Genomic DNA, 11,610 nt, shown 5'->3' with positions numbered 1-11,610 from the left:
GCCGCCCGAGGGGCCCGAGCCCGCCGAGCCGGGCGAGCCCGCCGAGCGCAGCCGCCTCTGCTGCAACCTGGGCCGGGAGCTCTACTTCTACTCGGGCTGCGGGCCGGGCCCCGGCGGCCGCGGCAGCAGGCGGGTGAGGGGGGGGCGCGGTATTAACGGGGGGTTGGGGGGCAGGACGGGAGCACCCCCATGTGCGGGGTACGGGGGGGGCTGGGAAGGGGACCTGGGCGAAGGAGGGGACTGGGGAAGTGGGTGGCCCCGGGGTGAGTGGGTAACGGGGTGTGGGGGGGAGCCCCGAGCAGAGGGGGCTGGGAAGCGATCTCTTGAGGGGTGGAAGAAGGGGTCGAGGAGAGGGAGGTAACTGTGGGAGGGGCAGGGGAGTAAGCGGATGCCAGGGGCCCCGGGGGGGGGGAACTGGTACAAGGATTGGGGGAGCAATTAGGTCATGGGGTGCAAGTAAGTTGTGGTTGGATCTGGGGGGCCTGAGGTGAGCACGTTGGTAATGGGGAGAGTGGGAAGAGTTGGTTTTTAGGGCTGGGGGGGGGAGCTGGAATCAGCAAATCCCCAGGGAAGGAAGAAGGTTCCCTCCAGAAGCAAGAGCTGCAGGGACCCCCAAAGTGAAGAGGGAATCTGGGTGCTTGTAGAGGAAGGGAGAGGGGGAGCCTGAGGCTGGAGGGGAGGGAAACCCCTAAGGAGAAGAGGGATGGAACCAGGAATCCTGAGGGGGGCTGGGGAGTGTGTGGGGGTCCTTCCCCGGGGAGGGGAGGGGGTTAAGCTCCTGCAGGGGAGCATGTGGGGTTGGATTCCAGACAGAGGGAAGAGCCTCCACTGAGGGGGTGCTTGGAGGCCCCAGTGTTCGTGCGCTGAGAGGCGTGCAGGCAGTAAGAGTTTAGGAGAGAGTGAGCTGTTCAGTTCCAGTGAAGGCCAAACATGGCAGCGACAGGCGTCTGTCCTGTTCACTTTGGGCATCCGCCCTATGCTGTTGCTTTCAAACAGCTGCACAAACAAGCTACGCAATCAACCCCTGCCGAATTCTGTGTTGGTGCTGGGTGCCGCTTCGCTGCTCTGCAGTCCCCCATTTCCACAAGATTTAGCAATAGAGATGTTGCTGCCGTGAGTCTTTGTACTGCCACTTCTCTGACATACACTCCAGTGCAAATATTTGTACAGCAGCAATTGGGATGTACAACCCTGGGAGGAGGATGCTGACTTTAGATCTCTGAGCTTTTAGTTGACCGTAAGGTTGTTGGAGATGTGAGGGGTCTGGGCCCATTTCCAGAGAGATCTTGGCAGTTGGGGCCAAACTGTGGTATCAGTTACTGAGCCTGACCAATCAAAGTATATTTAATGATGCAGCATCCTTGTGTGTGTTTGCAGCGTGTGTTAATGGGCTGTCTCCAGCTGTGCACACAGGACCATGGGTGAGCATGGTGCTTCAGACGGATAAGATGATTGTACACCTGAATTTAGCATCTTAGCTGAAATTGGGAGCACTAAGGTTCTCGATCTGTCACCAGGGCAACTAAGGGAGGCTGTGTGGAGACTGGCACTTACATGGCTGGCACTCTTCCACATCAGAGCCCTCGCTGTGCCAGTTCTCTCTCGATCCTCCCGGGGGAGGGGCAGGGAAAGCGGAGCCACTTGAAAGGGGAAAGTTTTAGCCTTCTTTAAAAGGCTTGTTTGGCATCTTGTGTGGGTTGAAGAGGGTGGCGGGGGGTGTTGTGGAGAAGCCTTCTGGGGGTTAGATGTAACTGGGGGTTCTCTCTAGGGGTTGTGTAAGCAGTTAGGAAACTGTTCGAATCTTTACTGAAATGTGATTGCATCACTGGAGATGCAGATCGAAATGGTGTGAGAGCAATTGCTGCTTACAGCGAACAGTTGGCTGCTTAAGCCTTAAAATAAGTTTCAGAGTAGCAGCCGTGTTAGTCTGTATCCGCAAAAAGGAGGGGACGTGTGTTAGTCAGGCACAGCTGGTTGTAATCCCTGTCGCAGTCACGTCAAAAATGGTCAGGCTTGGGCAGGAAAGAGGGGTCTAGTGCTTAGAGCAGGAAGGAGCTGAGAATCGGGATTCCTGGGTTCCATCTCCAAGCTCTGGGAGGGGAGAGGGGCCTTGTGGTTAGAGCAGGAAGGGGCTGAGAGTTGGGATTTCTGGGTTCTGTTACTGGCTCTGTCACTTCTTGACACAGAAAAATCGCTTCCCTTCTTTGCCTGAATTTCCCCATCTGTAAAGTCAGCAGGATGGTACTGTCCCGGGAGGAAGGGGCTGGGCCTCCGTAACCGATGTCTGTCCACACTCTGAGACCCTTGGCAGTAGGGCGCGGCAGGAGGGAGGGGATTCGCTGTCCTGAACAGTTATTGAGTTCAGTTGCTTGCCTTGGGGATCCTACCCTGAACAGGAGCAGCAGCGATATCCCCTGTTCCTGCCAGCACCTCCCACCGTGCCATAAAAACTCCACGGCCCACCTGGGCCACAACAACTCTTTCTGCATATAAAAGGCAGGGACGGCGTTAGGGGGTAGCAAACAGGGGGCCACGTGAAGCTAAGTTGCTGAGGCTTCAGGTGGCGGGGCTCAGAGCCTGGGGCTTCAGCTTTGTGTCCTGGGACCCAGTGAGTCTAATGCTGGCCCTGCTTGGTGGATCCCCTAAAATCTGCTGGTGGCCCTGAACCCCTGCTTGAGAGTCGTTGCTCTAGATCCAATTCTGCAAAGTGTGTAGGGTTACCGGGGGGGATGTAACTGACATTTCCTCTTTCAAAGCCAGCGGCTTCTCACCCCTCCTGGTGTTGTTGAATTCCAGTCCCTCGATCTGAACAAGCCCATCGACAAGCGCATCTACAAAGGCACTCAGCCCACCTGCCACGACTTCAACCAGTTCACAGCCACCACTGACAGCATCTCTCTGCTGGTGGGCTTCTCTGCTGGCCAGGTTCAGTACCTGGATCTCATCAAGAAGGACACCAGCAAGTTGTTCAATGAGGAGGTGAGATCCCCGCTAACGAGCCTTTTGCTCCCTCCTTAGCCTGGGCAGGATTTCATCCAGCCTCCTGAGCCCTGCTGCCATTATGGGTCTTGTAACTCACCACCTTCCTGTTCAGAGCCCAGCTGTGCTGGTCCCCAGACTGGCCGCTAGAGAGCAGTGCAAGGTTTCCCATGCTCCTGGCATCACTTCACATTTCACAAGCTAAGCAGGGTCGGGCTGGGCCAGAGTTTGTGGGAGGCTCTGTTAGGCAGTTCTCTTCCCTTTGATTCGTTACTGAGCCCTGTGTGTTTCTAGGGGTCACTGGGCGCTCAAGGGGAGCCTGTCATTATAAACCGTCCTCTGAGGTCGTTAACGTTCTGTCGGTTACCTGAAATAACCCCAGTAGCAGCAGCAACCAGAGGGGGACTTCACAGCTGCTCTTGTTTGTGTGGGTGATGTACTTTGCTGTGGGGGTTGCGCCTGACTCTCAGCAAGCAAAACACTCCCCTGCTGCAGCCTGGGCCTGCTAAAGACTTCCTGCTGTAGATGGCAAGTTTCTTGTTTAGCTGCAGGGGTTTTCAAATGAGGCTGCGGTTTGCACGGGGAAGGGTTAATGGTGAAGCAGAGGGATGGGAACGGGATACAGGCCCTTCAGCCTGGAGGCTTCTGGTTCAGGTCCAGCCCAGTTTGGGACGCAGTTGCCATCTGTCCCTTGGTCTGTATGCAACGAGTTGGGGAGTTCTCAGTCTAGGGCCCAGCAGGCCACATCACAAGCTACTGTCCCGACCAGCCCCAGTGGAACGGCCGAGGACTGGACAGGCCCCTAACCTGAATTCCCCTCTCCGCCCTGGGGGGCTCCCCCTAGGGAAGGTCACCTCAGTCTGATACCTGCTCTCTGTTTCACATTGCCCCAGCGGCTCATCGACAAGACGAAGGTGACCTATCTGAAGTGGATCCCGGAGACAGAGGGCCTCTTCCTGGCCTCCCACGCCAGCGGGCACCTGTACCTGTACAACATGGAGCACCCGTGTGGCTCCGCCTCGCCCCAGTACACCCTCCTCAAGCAGGGCGAGGGCTTCGCCGTCTACGCCTGCAAGAGCAAAAGCGCCCGCAACCCACTGGTGAAGTGGGCGGTGGGCGAGGGGGCCCTCAACGAGTTCGCCTTCTCACCCGACGGCCGCTACCTGGCCTGCGTCAGCCAGGACGGCTGCCTCCGCGTCTTCCACTTCGACTCCATGCTGCTGCAGGGCATGATGAAGAGCTACTTCGGGGGGCTGCTGTGCGTCTGCTGGAGCCCCGACGGGCGCTACATCGTCACTGGCGGCGAAGACGACCTGGTGACCGTCTGGTCCTTTGCCGAGGGCCGGGTCATCGCCAGGGGGCACGGGCACAAGTCCTGGGTCAACGCGGTGGCCTTCGACCCGTACACCAGCAGCGTGGAGGAGGAGGAACCGCCGGAGCTAAGCGGCAGCGACGAGGAGCCCCAGGAGCCGGCCCACTTTGGCCGGGTGCGGACTAGCAGCACCCTTTCCCGCCTCTCCAAGCACAGCACCCAGAGCTCCCCCTCGGTGACCTACCGCTTCGGCTCGGCCGGCCAGGACACTCAGTTCTGCTTGTGGGACCTGACGGAGGACGTGCTGTACCCCCACCCCCCGCTCTCCCGGGCCCGGACTCTCACAAACACCTTCAGCTCTGGCATCCCCTCCTCGGTGAGCGGCGGGAGCAACCTGGCTGGGGAGCCGGGGGTCAGCAGCGGGGGGTCCATCCTGCCCCGCTCGCTCTCGCGCTCCAACAGCCTGCCCCACCCGGCCGTTACCAGCGCTGCCAAGAACCACGTGGCGGACAGCGCCGTGCCCTTCAGCATCGGCAAGTTCGCCACGCTCACCCTGCAGGAGCGCCGGGACAAGAACGCCGAGAAGGAGCACAAGCGCTACCACAGCCTGGGCAACATCAGCAAGAGCAACGACAAGATCAGCGGGGCGCCCCGGAGCAAGCTGGACACGGCCAAGGTCTTGGGCACGGCCCTCTGCCCCCGCATCCACGAGGTGCCCCTGCTGGAGCCCCTGGTCTGCAAGAAGATTGCCCACGAGCGGCTGACGGTGCTGCTCTTCCTGGAGGACTGCATCATCACCGCCTGCCAGGAGGGGCTCATCTGCACCTGGGCCAGGCCTGGGAAAGCCGTAAGTACAGCTGCAGGGCTGCCCTGGGAACGGGGAGGCCTGCACATACTGATCCCAGAGCGGCCAAGGCTTCTGCTTCCCCTCTGGCGCTCGTGGAGCCCTGCAGCCTGTGGGGAATGGTTCCTGGCTGGGGGACCACACAGGGGTAGTGCTCTGAGGAGAGGGGAGGGAAGTGGGAAAGGCTGTTGTACTCAGGGGGGCATTTGGGACAGCAGCTAAGAAATTAGGGAGTGGGGTCTAGTGCCAAGTCGTGTCAGGACCTCTGGGGTCCATTCCTGGCTCTGGGAGGGGAGTGGGGACTGACTATTGGAACAGGCTCCAGCTTCTATTCAGTGCCCCAAAACTTTTTAACCCAGAGTGAGGCTGACTGCTGCAGAAGGTCAAGTGCCTCGACGTAAACCCTGCAAACGGGCCAGCTCAGCCCCCCAGCTCTAACTCTGCTCTCTGCGAGAGGGCCACCACGCCACCCTGCCCTTCCCGACGGTATGCAGTGATGTGGGGACGCTGCACATGGGACAGAAGGAAGCTGTCTGAGCGTGTCCTCACTAGGGGAATAGGGCTGGCTTACGACCACCAGCTATGCCGGGGTTGGACTTGCCTACGCTGCACAGACCACTCCGGATGCTGCTCCCCCGGGCCTTCGTCCGGGGGATTCTGTTGGGCACGTCCCCTGAACGGGGCCTAGCAATCTTCCAGACAGTCTGAGTGAGCAAGTGGATTTTAGAGCTCTTAGAAGAATCAGCTGTTAACAAGAGTCAGCCTTTGCTGTAGGGATGCTGCTGGCCCAGGTGATTCCTGTCTCTGCCGCTAACTCGCTGGTTTGGTTTTCAACCTGGGCGCAAATCACTTCATCAGCCTCCGGATTGACTCTGTTCTGGAGTGGCAGTGCGGCCCTGCCTCAGAAGCATTGCGGGAGGTGTCCAGCAATTGCTGGGTGCCACCTGCTTTGAGATCCTCTGTCGAAAGTTACTCCAGCAGGGGACCCCAAAAGGCTCAGACACCAGGAGGCTAATGAACCCCTCCCACACTGTTATTTTAAAAAAATCTCAGGAGGTTGAAGCTAATCTCGTGATTTGTGGGGGCAGGTTTCTGAGCACTTGGGGTTAACTTTGCCCTTCCCTGTCTCCGCAGTTGGGGTGGCATGTCTTCCACCTTCCCCCCCACCCTTTAACTGGTGCCTGGGAGCACAGAGGTGTGAAATCAGGGATACCTACAGTTCCCCCCCCCCCCCCGCCGACACAGCCACCCCCAGCGGTTCTGTGGCAGGAACGCCCAGCTGCTCACGCTGACTCATCTTCCAGCTCCCCTTGGGGCGCTCCTTCCCCGCCCCCGCCACCACACACACACTTTGTGCTGCTTGCTCTGAGACAATCCGTGCTATTTGCCTTCTCTCGCTTCTCAGGCTGTCGGGCCTGAGACAAACCATCCTCGCTGCCCCCTGCAGCCGATTTCAGGAGCGACCCCGAGACGCGGCTAGTCCAGAACCAGCCCGGTCCCGTGCGTGGCAGAGAAGCAGAGACCAATGGGGGGGTGCCTTTGGGTACGTCTGGACTGCAGCTGGCAGCGAGCCTCCCAGCCCGGGCTGACATTCGCGCCCTGGGGAGGTTGCAGCTCCGGCAGAGACTCAGGCTCTCCCGACCTCCTGGCCGGCCCAAATCACCGCTGGAGCCGCAACATCCGCAGTGCTGGGCATGAGCCCCACTAGCTCAAGTCGTGTGGAAGTGAGGCCCTGCTGCATGTTGGCCCTAGTGCAGTGTGTTCCCCTCTGGCCCAGACGGGGCTGGGTCCTGTCACTAGTGTGGGAGGGGGTGCCCCTTTCCACCCATCTCCATGGTGGTTGTAGCCTGCAAGCAAAGGGTTAACACGCCAGGCTGCTGGCCTGTCACTGACTGTGCCGGGAAACAGGACAGATGAGTGATGCGCTTAAAACCCAGCAGGACCTGCCTGTGTGCCCCGGCTCTGCCTGCTGTCAGTGAGGGCATCGGGGTTGCATGATCCCAGGGGCACCTGGCCCCTCAGCTGCCCTTCTTGAAGTTCTTTAACTTGCTCCTTGTCGTCCCTCAGCCTGAGCCTTGGGACCCCCGTCGGAGCCGGGCACCCTGTGTCCCGGAGACTGTCGCTGGCTCTGAATCAGGCACGTGGGGGGGTCGTGTGGACTCTCGTTAGTGCTCGGAATCCCTTGGGCTGCAGCTGCTTCTCTCTGGAGCCGCCTGGCCCCTCTGTGCTGCGGGGTTGTTGGCTTCTCCCCAGATCTTGCCCCAATGGGATCCTGCGGCTAGAAAGCTTTGGGTGCACAGGGCAGCCTGGGGGGCCGAGCCCCGTTAACAGGATGGGGGGTGGGGGAGGGGATGGTGAGCCCTGTCCTGCCGATACAACAAGGGCTTCACAGCTGCCAACTCAGCCCTGATTTCACCCAGATGTCCCAGCGGCTGGCGTGTCCGCTGCCTCCCCGGTAGAGGTGATTCCAGTGGCTTTGTGGTGCCTGGGACCGGAGTGGGGGCTTGTTCAGCAGAAGAGCTTAGCCTCTGGAAGGCAGTTTCCATCCAGCCCCGCACCTCGTAGTGCCCGCCCCCCCCCGTGCTGGGACTCCAGATGGGCTCACGAACAAAGGCAAGCAATGGGATTTGATCCCTGTCACCAGCCCTGACAGCTGCTCCAGGGCTCGGCGAGGGGAGCAGGGGGCTCTCTCTGTCTCACCTGTCTCCACCAACGGAGGTTCTTCCCCCTGCGTCAGCGCCGCGCTGCCGCCCGGACGGCCCCCACCGCCTTCAGTGGATACGCCCCTGGATGGGGGCTCTGGGCTTCGCTGCCGGGTGCCCTTGGGCAAGATACTTCCCCTCCCTGTGCCTCAGTTTCCCCACCTGTGCAGTGGGGCTAATGACACTGACCTCCTTCGTAAAGCACTTTGAGGTGGATTGCTGTTGTGGTTTGCGGGGGTGGGCATGTTGTGCCAGGTGCTGTGCAGACCCAGACAGAGATTGGGGGGGTGTGCAGGGGGAGAGACTCCCTGTCCCAAAGAGCTCACAGCTGGAAAAAACGTAGTACCCAGGCAAGCTCTGCACCTGCCCACTGCCTCCAGGTTAGAGGGTGGGGGGAACGGGAGCAGGTCTGTGATGGGCTGGGCTGGCAGACATCTGCTCTTGTAGGCCAGGAATCAGGTGCAGGGACCGGCCCCTTCTGGCTCCGCTGCTGCAAAGGGAACCAAAGAGGTGGGGCCCAAATCCTCCAGCGTGGTTTGGTGCCTAGTTTCTGTTGGTCCAGGTGGAGTTTGGTACCTCGATCCCTTTGCCGGGCTGGGCCCTGGTTGGTGCCTGTGTTTCAGGCCCTGGCGACAGGGCATCAGCCTGGGGTCCTGGGACTGGGGAGGTGCAAAGTCTTCTGACTTTTGGGGCCCGGTTTGCCCCGTTGCAGCCTCTCGTCCCTATCTGTTATTGTGTGCTGTGTGTGTCCCCCACCCCCGGTTCTAACTATCTCCCCCTTCCCTTTCAGAACCTCCCCTCTCAGAACGGCAGCTCGCCCAGTGGCACTGTGGTATAACCCAGGGACCGCCTGCCCCCCACTCGGTGCCAGCTTGGCCGCCTGGCACTGTCCAGACTCCGGGCCCTCGTTATTTAACGCTAATTGACGCTGCGTGGACAGACACTTCCCGTGGTGGTGAGCCGCTAACAGAGGTTTAATATATAGATACCCGTCTACAGAGCACAGGCCCCTCCACTGGCCTGGGCCACCCTGTCCCTTAACGTATTAATGGCCCCTGTTTAAAGCTTTGTGGAACTTCAGCCCTGGAGTGATGGGTGCAGAGCCGGTCTCCCCAGAGCCCTCACTTTGCACAATAGCCTGGAGCGCTGGAGCTGCGAGCTGCCCAGGGGTGGGGGGGGCTTTCTGCGGCTTCAGTTTCCCCAGAACACACTGGAGTGGCCAGAAGGGCCCCTACAGGTCGGCACTACCTGCACTTCCTCTGCCAAGAGACAACCACCCTGGAGCATACGCAGTCCTGGAGGCAGCCGGAGACCTGGCACCCTGCCCCCACATGGGCACAAGCTACCGCCGGCGTCCTCGGCACCACCTGCTGCTGTCCTAGATTCCTTGCAGGCAGGCTGGGCTTCGTCCTGAGCCAGCAGTCGCTCTCATGGTCGAGCTGAGGGGGGGCCTGCCTGTCTCTGTCCTTGCCCCGCAGGGCTTCTGTGCCCGCTGTTACTACTGATCCCCGGCCCCAGAGATGGCAGGGCTGAGTGGAAAGGTGCCCAGAGGGCGGCAGTTTGGCAAATGCCTCCCTCTCCCCTCAGTGGGAGCGACCCCCAAAGAGAAACTCCCAGGCTGCTGTGCCAGTATCCTGCATTGTACCCGCTCTGGCCATCTGCTCTGTGCCTGGGCAGAGCTGGGAGCCAGCCTAGTCAGTCCCCGCCCTCCTCAGGGGCAAGGGCACTGCCATGCACCTTAGCTCTCCCCGGCCTCCCTGGAGCTGTGGGTGCTCACAGCACTGCCTGGCTACCGGCCCCTTCTTCCTGCAGCTGGCCACAGCGACTACCCCTTCCAACTCTTAAAGTCTGGGCCGCCAGCTCCAGCTGGGGTTGGACACAGCTGCCCCTGTGCTCCGCTGAGCCCCTCTGCCTGGGAACGGCCACCCTGGGCTCATGTAGAATCACAGCGGGGGATGCTGGGTGGCACTTGGCCCCAGCTGTCTGAGCGACTGCCACTGCCTCCCGCCCTGGGGGAAGGCTGCCAGGAGATGCACCTTTCGCTGGGCCGGGCCCGGGGAACTCTCCACCTCTGGAGCCGCCGACCCTGGGAGCTGACCAGAACACAACGTGCATCCCTCCGGCTTGACTTGTGCTTGCCCCTGCTCGTTCCCATACCTGCTGGGATGGGGGAGAGCCCAGCCTTGTACACCCAGCGTGGGCACTGGGAGAGCCCGGTCCGCACAAAGAACAGTATTAGCCTTGGTATCCCCTGCCCCATGGCCACTCACCTGTGCCCTCTAGCCCACTCCCCTGCAGGCAACCCTCTGGGGCTCTGTGCAGGCACTGCGTCGCCCTACTACTGCTGGCCCGAGGGTGCCTGCCCACTGGATGCCCCCCAGCAGCCCACGCCCCTTGTCCACCCCTGCGTGGGGGGCAGGGCCCGCAGGGATTGGGTACCCCTCTGCCGTCTGTTCCCCTTGTGGCTGAATGTCTAAGTTATGGAGCTGCGGATCTGCAAGTTCTTATTTATACTAAAGAAACGATTTTCACACCCCTGCCCCCCTGCCTCCACTCTGTCTGCGCCTCCAGTTGGGCTCTGCGCTGCCCATGGGGCGACACCAGCATGGGGCAAAGACAGGGCTGCTCCTGCCAGCCGTAGCATGCACAGCCCCAGCTCCTCTCTTGGTACCAAGGTGGGGAAGGCTGGTGCCATCTGACCACCTTGCTGCTTAAAATAATTCACTGTGTGTCTTTATAAGCCAGCTGCCAACCAGGATCAGGGCCCCTGTGTACCTGGCTCTGCCCAGACACACAGTGACCGAGGTTGGGGCCCCATCATGCCGGGTGTGGCCCAGACACACAGTCACTGAGATTGGGGCCCCTCAGGCCAGGCGCGGCCCAGACATGCAGTGACCGAGATCAGGGTGCCGGGCGCGGCCCAGACACACAGTCACTGAGATTGGGGCCCCTCAGGCCAGGCGCGGCCCAGACACACAGTGACCAAGATCGGGGCCCTGTTGCACCGGGCGCTGCCCAGCATAAGAGCATCCCAATCCCAGAGCTCCGGCTGAGCAGGGGGCAGGGACTGGCCAGCCCATTGCACTGGGTTAGCTCCAGTTGCTGTGAAGTGAGAGGGGGCAGGCTGGGGAACAAGGTTGGCGCCATTTCTAGCAGGGCAGCCAGCACTGGCACGAACAACCATTGTGCCCACGTGTGAAGTAGTCTGAGGGGGGCCACAGCGGCCTTAGCACCAGCTGAACTTAACTGGCTTTCAACCCCCTGCTGGCTGCAACCTGGCCAGGGCGACTGGGGGACCTGAGCAGGGATGTGGGGTGGGGGTAGGAATCGAACCTGCCTCTGAGTCCCAGGCCAGGGTCTCCGCTGGGCTTTGGAATCGCAAAATGCATCTATGGGGTTTTTTCAAGTGGTAGGACAGTGCCTAGGGATCTCTGCCCCAGCCACTGAGATGCAGCCACCTCTGGGGTGGAAGACGGCAGCTGCTGTAACAGTCACAAAACAACATGGCCTGCCAGGCCAGGATGGGCAGTGATAATGTCTGCGCGTGTTCAAAGCCATGGGGGCCGTGAGCAGAGCTGGAGTTCAGCCAGGCCTCAGGGTGAAACGGCTTAGTACAGGGGCAGCATGTGTCCTGGGCCCCCCCCAGTGCTGCCAGCCCCTCCCAACCTGGTGCCCCCTGCCAGCCCAGCCGGTGCCCCTCACTCCTGACCTGCAGCCCCCTGCTAGCCCAGTTCTTCTCCAGCATCACCACCCTGCTCGTGTAGCCCTGCATG

At 60.8% G+C, this 11,610-nt stretch overlaps 1 protein-coding gene across 1 annotated transcript; it reads left to right on the top strand.

The window, feature by feature from the left end:
• Position 1: 1 nt before the first annotated feature.
• On the top strand, positions 2-10,370 carry DMWD (DM1 locus, WD repeat containing). Its single transcript, XM_043534494.1, has 4 exons — positions 2-133; positions 2,797-2,979; positions 3,873-5,138; positions 8,628-10,370. The coding sequence occupies exons 3-4, from the start codon at positions 3,975-3,977 to the stop codon at positions 8,673-8,675; spliced, it is 1,212 nt and encodes a 403-aa protein (XP_043390429.1). The 5' UTR covers positions 2-133; positions 2,797-2,979; positions 3,873-3,974; the 3' UTR covers positions 8,676-10,370.
• Positions 10,371-11,610: the final 1,240 nt, after the last annotated feature.

This window comes from Chelonia mydas, chromosome 23, assembly GCF_015237465.2.
Source record: "Chelonia mydas isolate rCheMyd1 chromosome 23, rCheMyd1.pri.v2, whole genome shotgun sequence".
NCBI lineage: Eukaryota > Metazoa > Chordata > Testudines > Cheloniidae > Chelonia > Chelonia mydas.
This window is presented reverse-complemented; position numbering and strand designations above follow the sequence as displayed.

What these genes read in the sequence shown, in the direction of transcription:
- DMWD (XM_043534494.1), top strand. Translation starts at nt 3,975, where the DNA reads ATGGAGCACCCGTGTGGCTCCGCCTCGCCCCAGTACACCCTCCTCAAG. An exon ending in GGGCCAGGCCTGGGAAAGCC is followed by an intron (nt 5,139 to 8,627) that starts GTAAGTACAGCT and finishes CTTCCCTTTCAG; the next exon opens with AACCTCCCCTCTCAGAACGG.